Raw genomic sequence first — 26,748 nt, 5'->3', positions numbered from 1 at the left:
GACATTTCAAGACTTTCCAATAGCTAATTGTTGTCTATTGACCAGCTTCAAATTAAGGAATACTGCATCATCTAAGTGACCACTGGCTGACAGATCATCCTAAGGTTATGATGGATTTAAATAGCATTTATTGCTTGACCATTTGACATTTCATGATCAGGTCTGCAAGTTATCTTTCTGGTGGTGAGGAAAATGAGGTTAAAGATGTTAGGAGAATGACAGTATTACTTTTTCCTGTTTTTTTTATTTTTATTTTTTGCTGTTGAAGCTAATAATAATAATCGAAATCGAAGATGTGGTAATGAGGATGACAACGACAGAAGGAATGATGTTAATAATGATACTGTTGGTGGCTGTAAAGGTATTGCTGGTATTTATTATGAGGATCCTACTGCTGATGATGATGATGGTGATGGTGGGGGTGGGGTGGGGGACCGTGGTGGCCGTGGTGGCAGCTGTGGCAGCAGCGGTGGCGGCTGCGGCAGTGGTGCTGCTGCAGATGGTGGTGGTTTTGGTGATGGGTGCTGGTGAAGATTTTGATGGTAGTAAAAGTAATGATGATTTCCAGCCCATGCCAGTAGGGAAAACAGATGTTAAATAATGATGATGATGATGGCGATGATGATGATGATGATGATTGCAGTTGTCATGTTGATGATGATACAGGCAGGGAAAGAAGGTGATTATGGCAATGTTAATTGTAGTAATTGGGGTTGTCATATTTGATAATACTAGAGGTGACAGCAGCAGCAGCAGCGGTAGCAGTGGCACCGACCTGAAGATCTCATTTACTTTGCTATGATTATTACTATTATTGCAGTATAATGGCAATTAACTCAATAACTCTGTATTTTTTATAGAAGTAGTGACAGGTGGACAGTGGGTGGTAATACTGTCCACCTGTCACTACCACCTGTTTGGTAATACTATGACTGATTCCCTTCATGACAGACTGTACCATCTTAAGGTGTGGACACCTTCAGCAGTTGTCCTTGGGTGCACCACAAATTTCTCTCACTCTAACTTCCTGTTTCTGTTGTGCCTGTAATTCAAAGGGTCAGCCTTGTCACACTGTGTCACGCTGAATATCCCCGAGAACTACGTAAAGGGTACATGTGTCTGTGGAGTGCTCAGCCACTTGCATGTTAATTTCCCGAGCAGGATGTTCCGTTGATCGGATCAACTGGAACCCTCGACGTTGTAAGCGATGGAGTGCCAACAACAACACTGGCTGGTGTCCATTACCTGTGTCCCAATTCCATTTTTGTATGACCGTTTCTTATGAACGACTGATAAAATGCATTTGTTTAAGAATGAGCATCACAACTTCCTATTTTTGTATGAAGTTAGGTGTTCATTAGAAAAATGTTGCTGTTGTGGCCATCGCCATCATCATAGTCATCATCTTCATCATCAACGTCATTATCATTGTTGCAATCATCTTTATCACCATCATCACCATCACCACCACCACCACCATCACCACCACCACTATGGCCACCATTAGCATCACCATCTTTATCATCGTTATCGTTGTTTTTGTCATCATCATCATCCTCATCATCATTATTACTACCACCACCACCACCACCACCACCATCATCATCATCATTATCACTACCGTCATCATAGCACATTAGAATGTAGAGCTGACAGAGTGTAGGTCAAAGATACCTTTTGATATTTTGTAGCATCCCTTCATTTGTAAATCCCTACCAGTTTCATTTCATCTTTTATCCTTTCTACATCTTTTATGTTTCAGTTTGGAGTTGTTCTTGGCACTGGACTGGAGATTTTGTAGCTTCATCTTCCAGAGATAATACTGGGAAAATATGGGATTTGAACAGGTAAGCTGTAACAAGGCTAAGCCAGTGTTAGCATATTGCTTAGTGACTGTGCTGGCGTTGGTACCACATAAAAAGCACTGGTGCCATGTAAAAAGCACTAGTTCTGGTGCCACATAAAAAGTACCCAGTGTACTCTGTAATCAGGAAGGGCATCTAGCTATAGAAACCATACAAAAACAGACGATTGGAGCCTGGTGCAGCTCTCCGGTTTGCATAACTTCTGTCAAAACCATCCAACCCATGCCAGCATGGAAACCAAACATTAAATGATGATGGTGGTGGTCGTGGTGGTGGTGAATGAGAAATAAATACCTAATTAGAAATATTTGTGTGGAATGGAAAATACATCATTAGCTAAATGACTAGCGTTATTTGTATGCTTTAGAAATTTGCTTTGCAACCTTATGGTTTCACGATGTAAAACTTTGGAAAGGTGGCCTGTGCGGTAAGAAGCTTGCTTTCCAACCACATGGTTCTGGGTTCAGTCCCACAGCATGGCACCTTAGGCAAGTGTCTTCTACTGTAGCCTCAGGCCGACCAAAGCCTTGTGAGTGGGTTTCGTAGACAGAAACTGAAAAAAGCCCGTCATGTATATATCTAATACTACTTTACTAATGACAAAGTTATTTCACTAAATTTGTCATTATTTTCAAAATTAATTAAGTCAAAAGGGTTTATTATAGATTTTGTAAATTATCTATTTTTTACAATTCATTTAAAATTCAAATTGAATTTTTAGTTTTCTGGCAAAATTTCTGTTTTTTTAACTTTCTTTTTTTTTTTTTTTTTTGCCTTGTTGCTAATTAAAGAATGCATAATCTATTGATTAAGTCTATTTTTTCTTAACTTTTGTTGTCTGTTTTTCATCAGTTTGCGCTGTAGATACACTCTGAGAGGCCACACAGACTCGGTAAACAGCATTAAATTTGTGTACTACTCAAATATCCTTCTTACTAGCTCTACTGACAAAACAGTCTCACTTTGGGATGCCAGGACAGTAAGCTTACTTTTATTCTAACTTACCTTTCTTCTTACATCAACACCCAATCTGTACAGCTTTTTCATATCACTTACCATTAATCATCTCAGTCCTGCATCACCTTAATAAGAGTTCCTCAGATTTCATAACTTTGTCTCCTACCTTCCTTGTCCTCTTTGGCCTTCATCCACCAGGAACACCTTCTTTTGACACCCATGTATCCATTCACATCAACTGCTCATACCAGTGTATTTAATTTCTCTTGCATTTTTCATTTCATGTCTTTTGATACTCAGCCACTTTCAGTTCACTAATGCACCATCTATTATGCAAATTAACATGGAATATTCCAATAGCTCATACCTCACCCATTTCTCACCACAGTGATTTTACACAAGACCAGCAGCTTAATTAATAAAGTAAATAGTGGCTGGTAGAATCAGTAGTGTGACATACAAATGCCTTGTAGTATTCAGTTGCATAACTTCAAATTCTGAGTTCAAATCCTGCCAAGGTTAACTTTGCCTTCTGAGTTGATAAACTACTGCAATAATTGCTAACCTCACCACATTTGAGGCTTTGTTTGCACCTATGTAAGGAATCAATTAATAAAGTTGTGCCACCTGACTGGTCCCATGCCAGTAGCATGTAAAAACCACCATTCCAGCATGGTCGTTGCCAGTGCCACCTGACTGGCTCCCGTGCTGGTGGCACATAAAAAGCACCATTCAAGCATGGTCAATGCCGGTACTGCCTGACTGGCCCCCATTCCGGTGGCACGTTAAAAACACCCACTGCACTCACAGAGTGGTTGGCGTTAGAAAGGGCATCCAGCTGTAGAAACCTTGTCAGATCAGATTGGAGCCTGGTGCAACCACCTGGCTTGCCAGTCCTCAGTCAAACCGTCCAACCCATGCTAGCATGAAAAGCAGACATTAAACGATGATGATGATGAGGATTTTATAAATCTCTCTCTATTCTAAATTATTTTGAAAATTAATTGAAATATGAGAAAGGATTCCATTAAAATATTATCACAGAGGAATTAATATGATTAATTAAAAGTTTTTGTAATTCTCTTCAGTCATTTTAAGTCTTTTATATGACGATGTGTTGTTTTTATCTTTCACTGTAGGGTCTCTGTGGACAAACATTCTATGGTCACACAGCAGGTGTGAACTATGCTGTAATTAATCAAAAGGTAAGAAATATACTCAAACAACCACAATGATTTTGTTTACATCTAGCTCAAGTGTGATTGCCTTGTTATGATGCAGTGGCTTGTGACCCTGAGAGCTAGGCCATTGGAGTGTAAACCAAATGGTGGAAATGTGACATGGTAACAAATCACAATCAAGTCTTTTACAGATCAAGATAGGTGTTTGCTACTTGGTTCTGAGCAGATGTGTGCAGTTTTCCAGAAGTACTTTATGTGACTGTTTGGGGAAGGTGGTGGGTCAATGATGGCAGTAGACTTTATAGACCTTCTCTTCCCAGAGGTAAAAATGGGTTTACATAGAACCAACACTCCTACCTAGCAGAAAGCAAAATTATGGAAGCTCGGATAACAATTCAAAACCAACAAGAGCTGGGAGAAGATGACCTTCCCTCAGTTAAACATATGGAAGTGGAAGAGCAGATGCCCTGAAAATAGCTGTAGGTGGGATATAAAGGCACAGCTGGAAAAGCAGAGATCCAACTGGAGAGAAGCAGAGACAGCCCACAGTTGAGAACAGGGGAGAAAATTCATGAATGGCTTATGCTCCAAAGTGAGTGAAGGGCTTATGTAAATAAACCTGATTGAGTGGATTTGGTATCATCATAAGAATTCTAGACATAATTGTACCATCATTTTTAAAGTAATGTCAGAATCCCTTAAATGAAAAGGTACTGCATGCTCTCATCCAGTGTCCATGTATTTCTGACTTCTGGGTTATGTCGAACACCTACTGTCATATGTAGAATGGATCCAGCTATTGGTTGAGTCCATTGTGCTGGGAAGAGCAAGCTATTTTTCTTTGCCTGGTAGCCTTAGCGAAAGAGGTTATGTGAGACACTTTCTTCTTTCACCAAGCCCCCATCAACTTTTTCAAGTTTCACTTGAAAAGGGAAGTGAGGGTGGAGAGGGAAGTTCTGCCTCCCCTCCCTCCTGCAAAAGGTGGGTGAATGTCACAAGAATGGCTTCAGTGGATGAACCTACTCTGGGCATGTGCCTGTAGACAAAGTGGAGAGGGTACTTACCCTGGTGGTCAGGACTGTTGTGGACTTCTGGGGTTTCTCCAGAAGAGGTCTCCCTCTTTTAGAGAATTTTGTTGTTATATTTCATTGTTTTTTTTTCTTTTGTTTACATGACTTCCATGTAATCCCACATCGTATTTGTGCTGTCCATAACGTTTTTTAATGTAAACCCTTTGTGGTTAATTAAGAAATCTTTATTATTATTATTATTATTATTGTTCAGTAGTTTTATTTTCATAACGTGCTTTCACTTCACGACTGAGCGCAGCTCTGTGTGCCTTGGGTATGTGCTGTGGTTTGCTGTGATGCTCTTATGGTTACTGTATTGAAAGTGTTTTGCGTAGGATGTGTGCAGTGCCCAGTAGTGCAATTTTCTGTATGTTATATATACTTGTAAGTGCTGGTGTTTTTGTTATGTACTTGTCTGAATATTTTTTTATTATACCTAAGGCACCTACTATGATAGGAATTGTTTCTGTTTTTAGATTCCACATTCGAGTTAACTCTATTATTATTATTATTATTATTATTATTATTATTATTATTATTATTATTATTATTATCATTATTATTATTATTGTTAGTTGGCCCAAGTGAAATGCTATGACATTTTAATTTCACTCTTTGCTTTATCATTAAATTCTAGGGCGATACTGTTGCCTCTTGTGATACACAAGGAATTGTTAAACTCTGGGACACAAGAACTGTGGCACCGATGATCACATTTGAAGCTGGGAACTTTTCAGCAAATAAACTTGCCTTTGACTACACAAGTAAGTTGTGACCTTAATAATGATCATAATGGTCATAATGGTCAATGCTGGTTGATATTTTTTCGAGTCATATGTTCATAGACAAACGTGCTTAAAATTACATGAAACGTTTGTACAAATGTAAGGATTACATAACAAGAAAGGAAAATCTGTGCTGGACACTCACTTCATCATCATCATCATCATCTCTATCATTATTTGATATCCATCTTCCATGCTTAAGTTAAATGGTTTGACAGGATCTGACAAGTCAGAGGATTGCATTTCGATGTCTACTTTGGCATGGTTTCTAAAGCTGCATGCCCTTCCTAATATCAACAACTTTACAGAGTGTACTGGGCCCTTTTCTGCATGATATCAGCAACAAGAGACTTAAATTTCATATGTCTGCAGTAACTGAAAGATACCGCAAAGGTGTGAGTCCCTCAGTTTTACATATCTATAAAGGCAAACAGTATGGGACTGTATCTGCCATATGCATCTGCAAACAAGAAGCTTGAAGAATGACAATGCAATGCACCTCTCAAACTTTTATAGTGATACCCTTTCATAAAAGCAAGAGGTTGACTCAAATTCAAGTCAAGAATGTGCTAGCACATTGAGACCCAGCAAGAGTTTTAGCCATGCTGGGGAAACATGGAGGGAATGTGGGGGGGAAATCCACCTCCAACTCAAGAGGACTGGGATTCTTATGGAATTCCAGATACTGATTGCCCCAGAGGTTGTCACTTGCATTCCTCTGGCTCTGAGTACAAATGTCTTGTTTTCATAAGTTTTGAATTAAAATCTTCCATCAAACCTTAGTCACAAATTATGTTCCTAACATTAGCTTAATGATAACAAAGTTATTTTACTAAATTCTTTGTTATATTTAAAGTAATTGAAAGAAACACAGAGCATCTCAAAATAAATACAGCAATGAAATGGTTAAGGTAGGTATGAGAGGCCTGATCTGATCAGTTAGAATATTTGGGTCTGATATGTCTAGTTTGCATACTAAAGATATTTCCTTTTGTGTAAATCAGCACACATTATGAAGGGGTGCTGAAAAGTCCCTTGGCTTTGAATAAAAGAAAATACAGGAGGATCAGTAAATTTTGATTTTATTCAATGTATTTCTTTCTCAATTTCCCACACAGTAGTCCTTCAGTTTTTCTAAGCCTTGTAAAAGAACCTGGAAGGTTGGGCCTCCAACCAGGAGCTTTTCAGCACCCCCTTATATGCCTGTCTTTGTATTTCCCCCACCCCATCCATTGCCCAGGTGGCAAGTAAAAGAAATCATTATTGTTGTTGTCATTCTGCTGCTGCTGCTGCTGCTGCTGCTGCCCTTCACCTTTGCTTCCAACTCATATTTACCATCAACCAACACTCCACTCTTGTTTACCATTAACTACATTCACCCCCTACTGTATACCCCCATCTCTAACCACCTTTCACTCTACCCACACACTCTTGTAATCTCTACCCACCCACCCTTCCTGATCTGTCTCCACCTTTTCTTCTGTTCACATTTTTGTCCTTTGACTTTGCACCCTCACACTACATCCCCTCCATATCTATCTCTCTTTCCAGCCTCACCCATTTCTTCCACCTATCCACCCTTATATAATGTGAAGTAGCCATGTACCTCCTCTTTGGCAACAAATCTGTTCTTGTCCCTTCTTTCATACTTTAACCTCTCAACACTTGATGTAAGCACCTTCTCCTCTCTCTTCTGTACTCTTACTCAGTCAAGGGTACTCTTCCATTACTTGTCCTTGGTATTCAGCAAGATCTTGGATGGTGGGGATACTATATAACAAAAACGAAAAGTCTAGTCTGTTCCAAAGGACTTTCTAGAATGTACTGTATGGCAAGCTTGTCTGAGATGCTTGCAGAACAATGAAACTGTTCTGTTCTCCAGGCACTCATTCATTATCCAAGCATGGCTGACTCATTGAACAGCTGCTGTTCAATATGCACTGATACCACAAAGAAGTACCAATTAACTCTGTAAAAATGGTTGGCATTAGGAAAGATATCCAACCATGGAAAGCATGGCAAAGCAAGCATTGGAGCACAATGCAGTTCTCCAACTCATTAGATCCTGTTGAATGGTCCAACACATGCTATCATGGAAGAGAGACATCAAATGATGATGATGTTGATGATGCATGTTTGTGTGTGAGTGTGTGTTTGCACATGTGTGTGTGTGTGTGTGTGTGTGTGTGTGTGTGTGTGCATGTGTGCATGTGTGCCCATGTAATCAAGGATATGCTATCCGGATAGGAATTTGTAAAAATATTACTAATTCGTTGCAAAAATGCTAATTCAATGCCTTGTCAATGGTGTATAATTGTAAAGAGATTACTGTTTAGAAATAGGCACAATACCTACTGCCTTTCAAGTTCAACAGTTTGCATTCACACACACATGTATGCACACACACACACACACACACACACACACATACACTTATATACACAGGTTGGTATTTATTTATTTATTTATTTACTTATTTATTCATTTATTCATTCTTGTTGGTGCTTCATTTACCAGTACGCATATATTTTGGTTTAATCCTCAGCTGATCAGTAATACAATTAATACAAATAATATGTGAAAACTATCTCAAAATAGTCCAGATATCCAGCAATGCTATTTTAAAAAAATATCCAGCATGATGAAATAGAATCAACTTTTGTGTTCTTATATTAATTCTCTATTCTTGCTTATGCAATCTGCAATTGTCTTCAAGTATACTATTTCTGTATGTTCAGAAATATTCTTGAGTTGTAATTCAGCATTTTTTCCTTTTCAATGAATTTTTTCCTCATTTCTTTTAAACCTGCTTAGATGATTTAGATATTTTGCAACTTTTCTCTAAATTTTAAAGCACAAATATTTATAAATAATACATTTCTAAATCTCTCAGAGAGATTTATGCAGTAGTGATACGATGAAGTAGTTGTATACTGTCAACTTAATGTGACAGTCCCCTGAAGGGAATAATACTACTGTTGGCTAGACCTAGGAAGCTGCACCACTTCCGAGGTCTAACCAACAGTAGTATTATTCTCTTCAGGGGATTGTCACATTAAGTTGACAGCATACAACTACAAATATTTATATTTCCATTTCCATTTCACTCTTGTTAGACCATTGCTAACTGAAAACCTCAGCAAGTCATTGCTGGCTTTTATAGGCCGGTTGTAGGCCTACCAGTCCATAATGGCCATTTGTAGGTTGCATGGGGTGCCCCCTTTGTTGGGTGATCAATATTTAACAACCCCTTAAAGGATAAAACTCAAAACCTACCTCGTAATTAAATCACAGTTGTTTATTGTATATTTTGATTTTTTTTCACATTGACAATTGGTCTTAAATTTGATGAAGTGAATAATAAATATAATCAATCCCATGGGCTGTAACTGCTAACATGGGCTGTAACTGCTGAGGACATGCGTAAGCTCACAAGGAATGAAGCCAGTATGCTCCGTTGGATGTGTAATGTCAGTGTGCATACCCATCAGAGTGTAAGTATCTTGAGAGGAAAGCTGAACATAAGAAGCATCAGTTGTAGTGTGCAAGAGAGACGATTGCGCTGGTATGGATATGTGGTGAGAATGGATGAGGATAGCTGCGTGAAAAAGTGCCAAACCCTAACAGTTGAGGGAACACGTGGAAGAGGTAGGCCCAGGAAAGACCTGGGCTGAGGTGGTGAGGCAAGACCTTCGAACATTGGGCCTCACCGAGGCGATGACTACTGACCGAGACCTTTGGAAATGTGCTGTGCGTGAGAAGACCCGGCAAGCCAAGTGAGATCGTTGCCAGCGCCCCTGGACTGGCTCTTGTGCAGGTGGCACATAAGATGCACCATTTTGAGCGTGACCGTTGCCAGTACCGCCTGACTGACCTTCGTAGGATTTTTGAGCGAGATTGTTGCCAGTGCCCCTGGACTGGCTCTTGTGCGGGTGGCACATAAAAGACACCATTTTTTAGTGTGGCCGTTGCCAGTACCGCCTGACTGGCCTTCGTGCGGGTGACACGTAAAAGTACCCACTACACTCTCTGAGTGGTTGGCATTAGAAAGGGCATCCAGCTGTAGAAACTCTGCCAAATTAGATTGGAGCCTGGTGTTGCCATTCGGTTTCGCCAGTCCTCAGTCAAATCGTCCAACCCATGCTAGCATGGAAAGCGGACGTTAAACGATGATGATGATGATGATGAATCCCAGAAATTGCCTTGTACTTATTTTAGTGACCTCAGAAAATGTGTCAAACTCGGTATTTATTTTTTACAGCTTTTGTATCATATATATCAGCTATTACATTCTTTTCTCCAAATATTTTCTTTCTGTTTTTTCAGGTTCTGTAGTTGCCATAGCCTGTGACGATCACACTGTGAAGATCTATGAAATTGCTTCAGGACAGGTAAATTAAATTTTCTATACCATATACAAACACTACTTTCACTGCTAAATGTGTGTGTGTGCATGCACGCACAAGTGTGCACACGTGTGTGCATGCATACATGTATAATAGAAGTTGTGGTATTGCAGTAAGTTCACTGCAAACTGCATCTAGTCTGTAACCAATTCCTACTTACTAATCTCAAAGATTTCAATAGAGAAATGCTTGAGACCATTTGTCTTCTACATGACTGTTACAATTTATTACAATTTATATATCATCTACCATTTGGCACTTGTTGGACCATTGTTGAATGAAAGCTTCTGCGTCTCATTGCTGGTTTTCTCATGTTGGCCATTCATGGATCAGACTGCGTGCTCCCATGTTTGTGTCATTAATTCTGGCCATTGGTACCCAGGTTCAGTTTGAACTCAGAATACAATGAACTAGAGCAGATGATGCAAGGGGGTCTTGTCTGACACTATGCTAATAATTCTGCTAATCTACCTTTCTGGACTGGTTAATTTATTTATCAACTTTAAGATGATCATTGTGAGAGATTGTAGCAGAGTACCAATTCTGGCTGGCTGACCACGTTCTCCATCTAGCCAATCAATGGCTCTCGTAAATAACCATGGCTTGGGTACTATCTAATGGCAGGCATAAAATGGGCAAGCTGAAGATTATTTGGTGATAGACATTTCAAAATTACATGAAGATAGTAAATATTATGTGCAATAGATGTGCAAGAGTAGCAGCCAGTCAAATCCAGTTGAGGAAGCTTGTTGACCAATAAACTGAGCAGTACAAGAGGAACTAAAGTTAAAAAGGGTTCAAGATAAAAAGCAAGGTTAACCTGCCTTACTATCCTGCCTCCAGCTATTTTTATGGCGTCCTGTCTTTTGCTTTCCTTGTGAGTTCTAAATCAGAGTCTGATGTGTAATAAAGGGTGTTTGTTTCCTCAAGGTGTGGCCTATTCATTCCTACATGTATAGGAGGAATGTTAGGTCTAACATAAATCTAAAGCTTAATGTTTCTGAATGAAATCATACATCACATAAAGCTAATCTGTTTCCAAACTACAAAGACTTGTGACAACAGTGATTATTTCTGGGATCATCAGGAATGGCTGTGTGATTAGGGAATTCACTTGAAAACCACATGGTTTCAAGTTCAATCTCACTGCACAGCAATTTAGACCTATATATATATATATATATATATATATATATATATATATATATATATATATTAATATATAGTATTAGGGAAAAGAACCAAGGTTTATGAATTCATCGATGAAAATCCACTGTCACATAGAAAAAATTTATAATTAAAAGTACAATAAATAAGTATAATATAATGCAAAGTAAATATCATAAGATCAAGATAATATTATTATCTTATTATCTTGATCTTATGATATTTACTTTGCATTATATTATACTTATTTATTGTACTTTTAATTATAAATTTTTTCTATGTGACAGTGGATTTTCATCGATGAATTCATAAACCTTGGTTCTTGTGAAACTTAATTTAATTTTAATTTTTAATGAATTGATTTTAATTGAGTTTTTACCTGTAATTTTGGATTTTATCCCTAATATTATTATTATTATATATATATATATATATATATCACTTAAAAGTAGATGTTGCATTAAGAACACACAGATACTGCAATATTTACCAAGAGAGATAAAGTCCCATGTGGTTTCTAGTGTATAAAAGCATATCATAGCTATTGCCAGTGGCAGACAATCACCACTAATTCTGCTGCTAGGACTACTAGATCACTTGATTTTAGCCTCTTTTGGCCTTGTCAATGATAGATACCTCACTGCTAGAAATAACAGAAACTGCTGCACTAGCAACGTACATAGAAATACAGAGCCAAATCAGGCACTGATGTTGCTAGAAAATAGTGTACTTAAGAAAAAAATAAATAGAACAGCAGAAGCAGTATTAATCCCAAAAGGTAAAATATTCACCTTTTAAAAGCAAATGTTGCATTAGAACTCACAAATAATGTGTTATTTACTAAGAGAAAAAAATTCTCATATTTGTGAATGTGTAATTATTTGTTTCACATGACTTGTCAACTGGTGCTGGATTCATTATATCTCTATAACTTAGTAGTTCTGTAAAAAGAACATACTAATAGAATTTGTAGCAGACAACAAATAAATAGTAGCTCCATTTTATTAACAAGGTGGTGTCCTGGTCTGGCTGAAACAAGTAAAATAGTAAAATAGTATTTATCTCAAATTATTTCATGCTGATGATTTCTAAAAAGAATGAAATAGTATTGTACTTGATTACCATTGACTAGAAATTTTTAAATCTTTGTAATAAGTAAGCAAAAAAAAAAAGAATTAAATATGTAAATTCTATGCATCATCTCTCCTATTCTTGAATTTCAACTTCAATCTTCTAATCCCATCAAATATTATGGAGAATTGATTATCTCCCTTATGCTAACTGTCCTCTAAGAGATTCCACGTTTGTAGTATGCAGTGTATGAAGTTTAAATGTCAAATGAAATCTAATATATTTTAATGTCTAATATATTTTAGACATTAATGTATAAAACCATTTTCTTTCTCTTTCAGTTGGTGTCTCTTATAGGACATGATGATGCTGTCCAATGTGTCGAATTTGAATGCAGTGGACAATACCTAGTGTCCGGCGGTAGTGACGGTACAGCTAGATTTTGGAGCTAATTGAATAGTTTTAACAAGCATTTTGTCTTTTAGTTATTTTCACAATTTTTTATTAAGGAAATTACAAATATAAATTTTCAAATAATACATATTTATAAACACAAATAAGTATATCTATATATTATTATACATATATATATTTATGTGTATATGTATATGTGTATATATGTACATGTCCGTATACGTATGTATATATTGTATGTGTATGTGTAAGTATATGTATATGCATATATATGTCTATGTGTATTGTGTATGTATTTGTAAGTGTGTGTGTGTGTGTGTGTGTGTGTGCATGTGTGTGTGTGTGTGCAGTTTCTTCAGTCAGCATCTATTTTCCATATGAGCATGGTTTGAACAAGAATTTAATCTTGAGTTAGGCTTTTACTTCTTGATGCTTTTCCTGTCACCAACTGGTACCTGTTATCCAGATGCTTGACTTTCGCATTCCTTTTGATGAGTCAGAGGACTGTATTGTGTTCCAGAATCTCAGTTTGGCATGGTTTCTATCATTGTATGGACATAGCACCAACTCTAGTGGGGTTACCTTGTAACTGGCAAAACTGAAGAACTGTCATGACAAAAAGTAAAAATATAAGGAAAAGGGTAATGATTTTTAGGTGAGGTTTTACCAGAGATGAGAGAGTACTGAGGTGAGAGAAGCTATAAGAAGAGAATGAAGAGAGAAAGAGAAGCAAGTATTGGGGAGCAGTGGATGAATGTAGTCAGAACAGTGAGGGGAAAAGAAAGGCTGGAGGGAACCATAGAGGAGGGGTGAAAGTAGAGGATGAACACAAGATACCCCAAAAGGAAGAAAGCATTTAGGAAGAAAGCATTTAGGAAGAAGTGTGTTGATGCAACAAGTGCACCCCACTTATTCCCATGGTTAGAGATTTCTCCGCCTGGCTTACTTGAGACAGTGAGTTTTCACCATACACATCTTAATAATCATCATGATCCCTTGTTATCGCTTTTGAGGGACGCAACAACTTGGGATCGGTTTTCATCTCTTCAACACTTTTTTTTTCTAGGTCTTTCTAGTTTTTCTAGATCTTTACTAGTTTAAAAGCCACACTCAGTGCGGACTTTTAAGCTCACTCCTGCGGAGGACTAATTGGGTCTGTGGCCCAAAACTAAACGGAGCTGAATAGCATGACTATAATACGTCTATAATGACTATATGTCCCGGTGGTGTTTTATCAGAGGTTAAGGACAGATGAGAATTAATTCTGTAATGCAATCATTCTATTGTTCCAGTTCCAAGTTGAATTCCAACTGTTGGCCAATTTGTTCCAAAGTTCTTATCTCAATGTAAAATTAATGAAGCGAATGTCATTTATCTCCCCCTTGATCTCTGACGTCTTCTGACAAACATCATCTAAGATGGCCTGAATCAGCCAAGTGTGTGTGTGTGTGTGTGTGTGTGTGTATACACATACACATATGTATATATGTGCATGGGTATATGTATATATATATGTGAATGTGATGTGTGTGTGTGTGTGTGTGTGTGTGGTTTACTGTTCATTTGTTGACAACATCAGCAGAATTAAGTATTCAATACATATTTGAGAATTATTGATATTTTGTGTAAAGAATCTTGAGACAAACTGCTTCAAGTTTCATAGTAGAAGATTACACTGCATAACTTAAGTTCGAGGCATATTTTACTCTGAAAGGATAAGCCTGAGCAATCCTGGAGAATGATGACAGCAACCTTAGCTAAGTTAAACCTGAGCTAAGTTAAACCTGAGCTAAGTTAAACCTGAGAGCTTTCATCTAACATGAAGTGTATAGTAGTTAGTCTCAACTATGTTTCTGGATACAATATGTTTGTATGTATGTATGTATGTATGTATGTATGTGTGCGTATGTATGTATGTATGTATGTATGTATGTATGTATGTATGTGTGCGTATGTATGTATGTATGTATGTGTGCATGTGTATGTATGTATGTATGTATGTATGTATGTGTGCATGTGTATGTATGTATGTATGTGTGCATGTGTATGTATGTATGTATGTGTGCATGTGTATGTATGTATGTATGTGTGCATGTGTATGTATGTATGTATGTATGTGTGCATGTGTATGTATGTATGTATGTGTGCATGTGTATGTATGTATGTATGTGTGCATGTGTATGTATGTATGTATGTATGTGTGCATGTGTATGTATGTATGTGTGCATGTGTATGTATGTATGTATGTGTGCATGTGTATGTATGTATGTATGTGTGCATGTGTATGTATGTATGTATGTGTGCATGTGTATGTATGTATGTATGTATTATGCAGATACACATATTGCACACATATCTATGAATTCAAACAAACTATTTATGTGAGCCTATGAAGAAGCCCTTATGTAGTACATTGTCACTTGGTCTGCTAGAAATAACAGTCAAATACCACTGATGCCACTCCTTAAAAATGGATGCATTTGATAATGTAGTCCTGTGTACACTTCCCGAATAAAAAACAAGAAAGAAACATGCCCAAGGCTGGATTCTTGTCAACCATAGTTCTGCTCAATCAGAGATATCTTGTGGGTTTAACAACAAAAATATATATACATATAGATATGCTGCATTAATAACTATAATGACAATATTTATTTCATATTCTTGCCATTAATAGTGACATTAAATTCTACCGGAATGAGAGAAAAAAGAAACTGAGCTAAAGTGATAAAAATAAGTAATCGAATGACGCATTTGGATAAACTAAAAATTCTTGAACTTTCTTGATTAGAAATATGGATCAATAGGTGATCAACCTTATTGAACTTTTCCAAGATAGTCTTTTTGCCATTCTCTGATAGAATATTTCTGTAGTATTCTGTCCAGTAACTGTTAATTACACCCCCTTATTTCTAGAGTGGATTTGCTTTACAGGGCTCAGAAAATTACTTGACGGGTTTTAGTATCCTCATCATCATCATCATCGTTGTTGTCGTTGTCATCGTCATTTAATGTTTGCCTGCCATGCTGGCATGGGCTGGGCAGTTTGACAGGAGCTGGCCTGGCAGGAGCCTGCACCAGACTTCTGTGTCTCTTTTGGTATGATATTTACCTCTGGATGCCCTTCCTAACACCAACCACTCAGCCGGAAATATAATTGGTTAAAACTTTTCAAGTAGAGTGCTCCACATGGCCACAGTCAAATGACTGAGATCCCGTAACTAATAAAAGAATATATGTACACACAAGCACACACACGCACACATACACATACATACATGCACACAACATACATGCACACACACACATACACACATACATACATGCATTTATACGCACAACACACACAAGCACACACACAAACACATGCATACACACAACACACACATATACATACATGCATGCATACGCACAACACACACAGGTAGACATACATGCATGCATATGCACAACACACACACAAGCACGCACGCACACACACAGATATGGGTATATATATATCTGATACAGGTATGTATATCATGACTCATACACTGTTCACTTTCCTGGCATTTGTACATAATTCTATGAACTGTACATGCACCTTTGATGAGTTGTCGTGCACCTGAGCACTATACACAATAATTCCATTATTATTATTATATATCCTGGCTTTGCTTCGCTGACGAAGATTAGAAAGGCTGTTGTCCACATCGTTTGCACAGTCGATCATGATTGTGGACATGGACAGATCCTTCAGCCTGTGCAATGGAGTTTTAAGGTGAAGTGCAGCTTTACACCTGGAGTTCCTCTGCCATGGCCCAGCAAGCTGGGATGATGACAGAGAGGTCCTCAGGTCATAGGTTTTATATCAGAGTATCCTTCTCCTAGACAGGCTGCCGATCATGGCAGACACCTGGTTATACTGTGCCAGACACCTGCAGTCGTCCTCTCCTGTTGGTTTACATCCAGGTGGTACCATGAAGAGGTTGAAGTAGGACTTGGGGTTTGTGTCACTCATTGGAATATGGTGCTCACCCAATCAGCATCTGGCAACTATGTAGACCCCCATTAACCACAACATTTAGTATAGGCCATCTGAAGTGAGGGTACTTAATAACATAGAGATTAATAATATTTTTCATATTTTTATTTTGGGTGAGTCAGTCTCTTGCTATTTTAAGTTTTACTTCCAAGTGTGCAGGGTCTTGTGTGCATGTGTATGCATGTGCATGCTTCTAAGAATAAAAGAAAATGCGAGAGTTGGGCAAAGCAAAGCTGTTTTGAAAACAAATAATTTGTTTAACATAGACACAAGGCTAGAAATTTGTTTAGGAAAGGTATAACCAGTCAAGTAACCCAAATACATGTCTGGTGCCGACCTCTGAAAGATGAAAGACAAAAGTTGGCTCCATCACAATTTATAAACAGAATGTAAAGAACTAAACCAAATACAGTAGAACATTGGTTTTCAAACAACTCTGATCACAAATAAATCATACTTTATCTCCAGTCTTTCTCATATTCATTTAATACAGTTGTACCTGGTTTACGAACGCCTCTGCTCATGAATAAATTGTGCTTTATCATCATCATCATCATCATCATCATCATCGTTTAACGTCTGCCTTCCATGCTAGCATGGGTTGCACGATTTGACTGAGGACTGGTGGAACCTGAAGGCTACACCAGGCTCCAATGTGATCTAGCAGAGTTTCTATAGCTGGATGCCCTTTCTAATGCCAACCACTCCGAGAGTGTAGTGGGTGCTTTGACGTGCCACTGGCACAAGGGCCAGTCAGGCGGTACTGGCAACGGCCATGCTTAAAATGGTGTTTTTTACATGCCACCTGCACAGGAGCCAGTCCAGTGGCACTGGCAACGACCTGGCTCAAACATTTTATATATATATCTATATCTATATATACATACATATATATATATATATATATATATATATATATATATATATATATATATATAAGATTCTCAGCTTTTTTAGCTGCTATTTTCTGAACTTCGGTATATGGTGAAGCAAATATTTTGCTGATCCCTTAATTATATTTATAAATATATGAACTTTTGAATAAGTTCTCCACCAATAATGGTGCTTTCATACCGACGGGCTTGGTAAAAATTATTAATTATTAATTGATTTATTAATTAATAAATTGATAATCCTTTACCCTTTTAATTTGTAATAATTATATATATATATATATATATATATATATATATATATATACAAGAATAAGGGCAGGGAATCGTCAATTAATAATAGAATTAATAATTAACAATTTTGCCAAGTAGTTCAGTATGAAAAAACCTTTATCGGTAAAACCATTTATCATCATAAATATACAGGGATTAGCATTGAGTTGCTTCTCCAACATATATATATATAAAGCATGATTTATTCGCAATCAGAGTTGTTCAAAATTCCAAGGTACTACTGTACTGTAAGATATTTAGCCCAGTGCTAAATCAACTTTACTGTGTCCACAATATCCAAGTAAAGAATAAATATTTTTGTCTATTTTTGTCTTCTATCCTGATATTCTGAGTAAATTAAATATTGTTATTTCTCAACCAATCAATTTCCTAATTTGTTCTGTACCTTGCAAATAACAGACTCACTCCCAGCTGTGCATCTCTTAAGTTTTCATCAATTTATAATTTGGTGTTCCCTCCCTTATCCCACTTAACAGGAATCGCCATTAATGCTAACGATTTTTCTTTCTTGTTACAAGTGTAATTACAATTTGATTGAATATTGTTTTTAACTCCCTACACTACATTGGTCCACACTTAGCAGTCATTATTTAATCTAGTTTTCCTTTTATTTGTTTTTGTTATTTTTTCTCTTATTTTGTTAGCAGTCTTATTATCTTTGATCTTGTGCTTATTTCGTCTATTGGACTGTGGCCAAGCTAGGGCACCACCTTGAAATGCTTAGTTAAACAAATCCACCCCAGGACTTATTTTTAAAGTCATGTACTAATTCTATTGGCCTCTTTCACTGATAAGTTACAAGAATGAAAACAAACAAACATTGGCTGCTAAGTGGTGGAAGAGACAAACAAACACACACACACACACACACACACACATATATGATGGGTTTCAACACAGCTTCTATCAAATGTATTCGCAAGGCATTGGTCAGCCCAGGTTGCCCAAGGTGCTCATATATCTGCTTTTAATTACATTTTACAGCTTAGTCAAGGGTGGGAGAGCAGTATTCCTTACCTATTCCTGTCGCAGCATCTCTAACACTGCTGAAGAAGAGGTAGAAAGGAATCACAACTCATAAGTTATCTTCTAACCAGAGACTCAGTCTGACTGCTTGTAGCTATGTTGAATTCTACTAAAGGTGTCCAATGGTCAAATGGTCATTGTAATAATCTCTTTGTGTACTTGCCTCAATTGCTATATTTAACTACTGAGTTCACCTCCTCCATCAAATTGCCAACCTCATTAAAAAGCATGGCTCATGTGACCATTGGGCAAGGTGACATGACAATAAATATGCTGCAACATGATTGTTACATGTTTCCCTTCTTTTTTGGTCTGCATTTAACTATTGGCCCCTGTTAATCATTTGCTCTTGCAGTAAAAGCCAGCTTCACATGCTGTAGACATCAGCCACACCTGTAAAAGCCAACTGCACTTGTTATAAAAGCCAGCAATACTTTGCTGAACTTGGCGGTTGAACAGGCTGATTGATTTAGTAAACACTGCACATATTGGTGATGAAGAGATAGGAAATAAAATCAGGTAAAGTCAGAAGGCAGTAAGAAGAGCCTTAAGTCTAAACCACAGAGAATGTAGAATTCAAATAACAGAATAACTAAGCTTTGATGATTGCCTAAACATGAAAGATCTGTTGAAGTGTTTGTGGAAGAACTTAGTAAGAAATGACAAGTTTCTTGTGAAAACCAAAAGCATCTACCTTCAAATGAGCAATTTCATCATCATCGTCATCATCGTCATTTGATGTCCACTTTTCTAAGTTTGCATGGACCACACAAAATTTGTTGAGGCAGATTTTCTACAGTTACATACTCTTTCTGTCATCAGTCTTCACCTGTCTTCTCAGCAAGGTAATATTTCCCCTGGCCAGACATATTTTCCATGGAAAACTGGAAACAAACATTTCTTGTATGGTGGTGATGCTTATTTGCAATGACATGATGCCAAGACAAGAGTACTGCCCCACTCCTGCCCGCATGCACACATGCATACACACACACATACGTTGTTATTATGATGCAGGAATGGCTGTGTGGTAAGTAGCTTGCTTACCAACCACATAGTTCCGGGTTCAGTTTCACTGCATGGCATCTTGGGCAAGTGTCATCTACTATAGCCTCGGGCCGACCAAAGCCTTGTGAGTGGATTTGGTAGACGGAAAGTGAAAGAAGCCCATCGTATATATGTGTATATATATGTCTGTGTGTGTGTTTGTGTGTCTGTATTTGTCCCCCTAGCATTGCTTGACAACCGATGCTGGTGTGTTTATGTCCCTGTCACTTAGCGGTTCGGCAAAAGAGACCGATAGAATAAGTACTAGGCTTACAAAGAATAAGTCCCGGGGTCAATTTGCTCGACTAAAGGCGGTGCTCCAGCATGGCCGCAGTCAAATGACTGAAACGAGTAAAAGAGTAAAGAGTAAAGAGATTATCATTACCATCATCACCATTTAACATCTATTCTCCATTCTGGCACAGGTTGGATGGTTTGACAGGAACTGGCCAGCTGCAGAGCTGCACCAGGCTCCAATTGTCTGTCTTGGCATGGTTTCTATGGCTGGATGCCCTTCCTAATGCCAACCACTTTACAGAGTGTATTGGGTGCTTTTTATGTGGCACTAGCACAGGAGGTGCTTTATCGGAAGGGCATTGTCAGTTCCTGTGAAACCATCCAATCCATGCCACCATGGAAAATAGACATTAAAAGATAATGAGGATGACGCCAATGGCAACAATGGTGATGACAACGATGTACTTGGAAGTTTTCTGTGAGCAATTTTGTTTAAATATTGTTGTCATTGGATACATGCTTCAATCATTGAAATTATCTCCAGTGAAGTTACAGCAATCACTTATTAGCAGCTGGGACCAACTCCAAATGAGAAAGAGATATACTCTCAATAATCAAAAATTCTCCAAAACTGATATGCCATTTAAGGAAAAGAACAGTCTCATTGACTTTCGACAACAGGACACCTGTAGACAAGTGCTTCTGCCACAATAAATATCATCAGCATATCAGTTGCCCAAACTTTTCCCCAGCAGAATGAGAAACTTTAACACACACATGCACACATACATACAAATGCACACATGCACCCATACATATGTATGTACATACATACATATGTATGGGTGCATACATACATTCATACATACATACATACATACATACATGCATACATACATACACACATTCATACATACATGCATACATGCATACATTCATACATACATACATGCATACATGCGTATATACATACATGCATACAATACATACATACATACATACATACATACATACATACATATGTACAGTAAGGCAGGTGGTCTTGCTATTTTTAATCAAGTTATTGTTCTTTTAAATTGTTTTAAATCATTTAAGAATATTTGAAAAGGAAGAAAGAATAACATTTTTGGCACGAACACAAGAATTTTGTTTCTAAAGGAAGATATATTTCCTGTATTGTTTACATACTTCTTGCTTACTTCATTGTTTTGGCTTTAATTGCTTAGAAATAATTTTTGCAAATTTTTGAAAGAAAATGACTCTTGTGACCTAGATGTTGTTTTGAATAGATAAACGCTCTGCAAGGTGACTATGTTTAGTATGTCTAACTACCTTAAGTCAGTGTCTATAGTTTCTGTAGTTAATCCATATTGTCCTGTTTGGTTCCTGTCAATATTTACTTTATTCTTAAGGCAGTAAGGTAGCAGAATCATTAGCACAACAAGCAAAATGCTTAGTGGTATTTCGTCTGTCTTTACATTCTGAGTTCAAATTCTGCCAAGGTTGACTTTGCCTTTCATCCTTTCGGGGTCAATAAAATAAGTACCAGTTATGCACTGGGATTGATGTAATCAATTTAGTTTGTCTCCTGAAGTTGCTGGCCTTGCACCAAAATTTGAAAACAATATTTACTTTGTGTTATTACATTTGCTCAGTATGATCACACTGGCTTTGAGACTATATTTAGCTTGTGTAATTTGAGACTATATTTAGCTTGTGTGATTCTGGGTTTGAGACTATATTTAGCTTGTGTGATTGTGCAGTAAATCATTAAAATGATATCGGGGAGTACCATTTCAGTTGCCTTTTTCAACTACCTTGTTCAGGTCTTCAGTTGAATACCTCATTACCAGTCTTACTAAATATAATGAGCCATGCCACTGGGCTGGGTCATACAACACAGCAAAGATGTCAAACTTGCTACTACAGAATGATGCAGTGATAGCTATCTGATGGAATTCCACAAAAGTTTCTGTCTACCAAATTTCTGTCACATGGTTTGGGTTGCTCAAAGGTTTAGTAGAAGACACACAGTGTATCATAAGGTGATTGTGAAGTGAACATCTCAACAACACCACCATGTCTGCATCCACAGTGTTTGGTCTGATCTAGATTATTACTGGGGTGATGATAACAATAATGATGACTGATTTTGATGTTCAATAATTTGTTGTAATTTTGAAGAGTAAAATTAGATATGAAAATTCTCTGAACTAGTAAATCTACTCATTTACAATGGAGGCATAAAATGAGGGAGGGAAGTCATAACAGCAGTATGTATTGAGAAATTTGTAAATGGACTTGATAGATTACTGGGTGATGTCTTAGAGAAATCACATTATTGTTGGTGATACAGCATTCAATTGCCACTAAGTGACATGTGATGACGATTCACTCCCAAACTAAAATAGACTCCCAGCCTCTGTATCATGAATGGTTATGTGGACCACTCCTAATAAAGGCCAGAGCTTCCTTCGACCATTACATAAAAAGTATTAAGAAAAAAATGTTATTTAGATATACTTTTATTTTAGTTGTTTATGTTATTTTAAGCTTGTTTATACTCTTATACATTCAAAATTCACAAATTTCCTTATTCAAATTATAAATCATATTCCTTTCAATAATATCAATATGATTACAAAACTTCTTTGTAGATGATATTTTCTGTTTGGTCAACACTAATTTTCAAATTACTGGAGTCCATTACTCTACTCATAGTGACATATAACTGGCCGTGTTTAAACATCAAAGTGGATAAAAATACACTTACATGATCTAAAGTCTGGCCCTGTGCCTTGTTTGCTGTGAATGCGCGAGTGGAATCTTTAGGGTTGCAAAAAATCAAACTAAGACTTACCTCTCACTGCTCTGTGTGAATAATGTTTGGATGTTCTGGTACCATGGGTTATTTTGATTGACAAAACTGAGATGTAAACAACAGCCACTTCAATTAGCCATTTCGAATCCTGCTCGAGACTGACACACTTCAATAACCACTAAATAATCACACACACTGTATACTGACACACACATTTCCATTTTATTTTCACTATTAACCATCTTCGTGACCCCCTTTATATTTATGATGAGGCCACGAACTATACGATGAAAATCCAGAGTTACTCGTGGTCAGTAAATTTTTAATAAAAATGCAAAGGTGGTTTATCAATTCAAAAATCGATATCCATGAAATAATCATACTCTCTGATTTTTTAATGCTAAAAACCTTCCAGACGACTGTCTTTGTAATCCCGAAAAATATCATAACCATTGGTCCAGCCATTTGGCTGTGAAGAGGAAACAGACAAAGAGATGGGCAGATGGACATAATGCTCATTATAGTAAGAAAGCAAATCTGCCCATCTATGATGGGAAATAAAGGGACAGTATGGCAAATCTAAACCCTCTAAATTCACAAACTATAGGGAGTTAATCCTCATCACTGGAATTTTAACAAAAAGAAATCAAAGGTGATTTATCAATACAAAACTCAATATCCACTAAATAATCATACTTTTTTGCATTTTTTTTTCTTTTTCTTTTGCTAACAAACTTCCTGATTACCTCCTTCATAACCCCAAAAACTTTTTGACCATTGATCCAGCTGTTTGACTGTGAAGAGGGAACAGACAGACAGATGGACATAATGCCCATTATAGTAAGATTCTCATGTTACCCAAATCACAGGGTTACATAATCAGTGACTGTCTTTGGTTCCTATAACTCAAATGAGATAATTCTGCCCCAGGATGCTAGTTGCTTTTGTCACCACAGGAATTGAACTCAAGAGCTAGAACATACAAAAACAATGAAAGAGGCACTATTTGACTGAATATGAGATACAAAACAGTTAAGGATGGTGGCTATTTACCACTATTACCAAACAGCTGCCACTGTACAATAGAGACAACCCTGTTCACTGGACCAACAAATCTCATATGCTGAACTGAATTTGTAGAGAAAATGAACCAGCCAATCTTGGTGACTTGTCTCATGCACAACCAGAAATAGTTACTGCTACTTTAGAAACTGAAATCAGATTTTCCCACTTCATCATTTTTACCATGATTTGTGGAAGGCTGTTGAAATAGACGTCAAAGCCTACTCCTTGTAGTTCATCACCCTTCTCAAACAACTTACCAAAAAATTGCTGATAAAACTGCACAAATCTACTTGCAGTCAGATATCACATACCTCTATGATCTGCTAAACACCATATCATGGTGACACAGGTATATCATGATACCTTAATGACACAGGCATATCATGGCTCAGTTGTCATTATATGATTGTGTCACTCTGACTCACTGAACACCTTTTGTATATTTTTACTTTAGCTTGGACAGTACAGCTTTGTGTTTAGCATTGAAGACATGATCAAGTGCCATTCTGACCACCACCACTTGGACTATAAGATCCTTTCTATCAGCTCCTTCTAAATAAGCTAGTACCTCACCTCATGTAATGTTTTTCACTGATTCTTCTTAATCCTATAACTCCTTGTAGAGCATATGACATCAGTAAGAGATCACCATATGTCTCAATCTTTGGCAAGGGGTTGTAATTGTCCCCAGGTGTAGCTGCCTGCCAGCACTTCAGTTTCTTAATAGATTCTGCTCTAATTTTCCTTTTCAGGCCTACTCATCATCCATTAGTTATAATCATGCCTGTCAATTACCATTCAACTAACACAGTAATCCAATTCCTATAGACTCTCCATGCTTTAAATGGCATGTTCAGCTTTAAGTAACTGCCTCCTTTTCAAAAATTCTTATCTACATTGAGCATACATATCATCAAACACATAAAATAAGTACACTACTTATACTAACTCGGTCAGCTGTACTAACAAACATTCTAAGTATAATCTGGATGGCCTATTCTGATTTTCCAAAGTCCATGCACTGAAGTGCATAAAGATAATACATTCATTCTCTGTTGATGCACCTGAAAATATCTGAGTAGATTTCAGTGACTTTTGCACCCTTCCATTCTAAATGCTAATCTACCCAGCCTCAGTTGGTGTGGTTAGCATTTAGATGCCATTCTACTACCCCTACTAATACAAAAAAACAAAATGTACTTATAAGACCTAAATGATTATTGCTGTTGTTATTATTGTTGTATAACCCTAATTCGGGGCTGATCATTCAGATCTATGATAAGAAAACATTCCAGTCATGACAATCTCTTATTTATCTATGACTACATTATGTAATGTGCCCTTTCACTTTTAAGACGTCAGGATGCTTATTTCTGAGAAATTTGATTGCTATTTCTGGCAAATTGATTGACCATGTAGAGGTTTTCATTTTGACTGTGGGTGGATAAGGTCAGACTGACAAATTCTATTGAACATTATCAAACTATCTCACTCATTTATTCAAGACATATATCTTTGAATTGAGCAGAATATTCTGGAATTGTCAAAAGTAAAATAAATAAAATATCACCACAGTTAAACACTTGCAAAAAAAACACAAAAAAACCCCAACTAATTGGTGCAAACTATGTTAAAAGTCTATTGTATTTTTGGCATTTTCATTTATTATATATATTGGTTGAATAAAAAATTCAGTGTTATAAAATATACTGCACTAGATTCAATACCATATTAAATAGTTGTTACTTGATTTATATAAATCAAATATTCTTATACAATGCATGTCACATGTGTGCATTACAGTAATAAAAAATTTGACAATATAATCTTTACTTTTTTTTTTATTATTCCTCTTTTCAGGGTCAGTAGTACTCTTTTCATGTGATCAGAAATTTATTAAAGGACAGAAAGTGAATTCAAATGATAAAATCAGTACTTAATAAGGATAAAGTAAAATAAATAAATACAAGAAAATACACATGAATATGGTTTAATAATTTCCATATAAAATATTTTAGCTATTTAATTCCTCTTTTCTTAGACTAAGATTTAGGGTGCAGGTCTGGCTGAGTGGCAATGATGTTTGCTTTGCAACAGTGTTGTTTTGAGTTCAATCCCATCTTACAAAGTAGTACTTTGGGCAAGTGTCTTCTACCACAGTTTCAGATCAACCATCAAAGCCTCGTGAGTGAAACTTGATAGACAGAAACTGTGGAAGCCTATCAGATCAACTGTTTCTGTTCTTGGGTAGAAGACTTAGTCCCTCTCCTGGAAAAATGCCACCCACTGGTTCTTGTATATCTTTGGCATCTTTAGCAGAGTCCATTGTTTCAAGCAATCTTTAGCTTTCCTCGAGCAACTTTTTGCTTTTCTCACACTGGTTTCAGAGGCCCTAAAAAAGGTCATAGGTACTGCCATTCCTCCT

At 37.0% G+C, this 26,748-nt stretch overlaps 1 protein-coding gene across 2 annotated transcripts in view; it reads left to right on the top strand.

Moving 5' to 3' along the window:
* LOC106884163 (sperm-associated antigen 16 protein) overlaps positions 1-26,299 on the top strand; it is a 64,031-nt gene extending 37,732 nt beyond the window's left edge. Inside the window, exons 12-18 of one of the 2 annotated variants that reach the window (XM_014935405.2) lie at positions 1,763-1,847; positions 2,718-2,844; positions 3,962-4,027; positions 5,711-5,837; positions 10,185-10,249; positions 12,844-12,931; positions 26,184-26,299. In XM_014935405.2, coding sequence (XP_014790891.1) covers positions 1,763-1,847; positions 2,718-2,844; positions 3,962-4,027; positions 5,711-5,837; positions 10,185-10,249; positions 12,844-12,931; positions 26,184-26,263 — 638 coding nt within the window. In that variant the 3' untranslated portion in view covers positions 26,264-26,299. Of the gene's footprint in view, positions 1-1,762; positions 1,848-2,717; positions 2,845-3,961; positions 4,028-5,710; positions 5,838-10,184; positions 10,250-12,843; positions 17,408-26,183 lie in introns of those variants that run through there. The other variant, XM_052965803.2, reaches the window with a different exon arrangement.
* Positions 26,300-26,748: the final 449 nt, after the last annotated feature.

Source organism: Octopus bimaculoides, chromosome 1 (genome assembly GCF_046866305.1).
Source record: "Octopus bimaculoides isolate indiv1 chromosome 1, ASM4686630v1, whole genome shotgun sequence".
Classification (NCBI taxonomy): Eukaryota; Metazoa; Mollusca; class Cephalopoda; order Octopoda; family Octopodidae; genus Octopus; species Octopus bimaculoides.
This window is presented reverse-complemented; position numbering and strand designations above follow the sequence as displayed.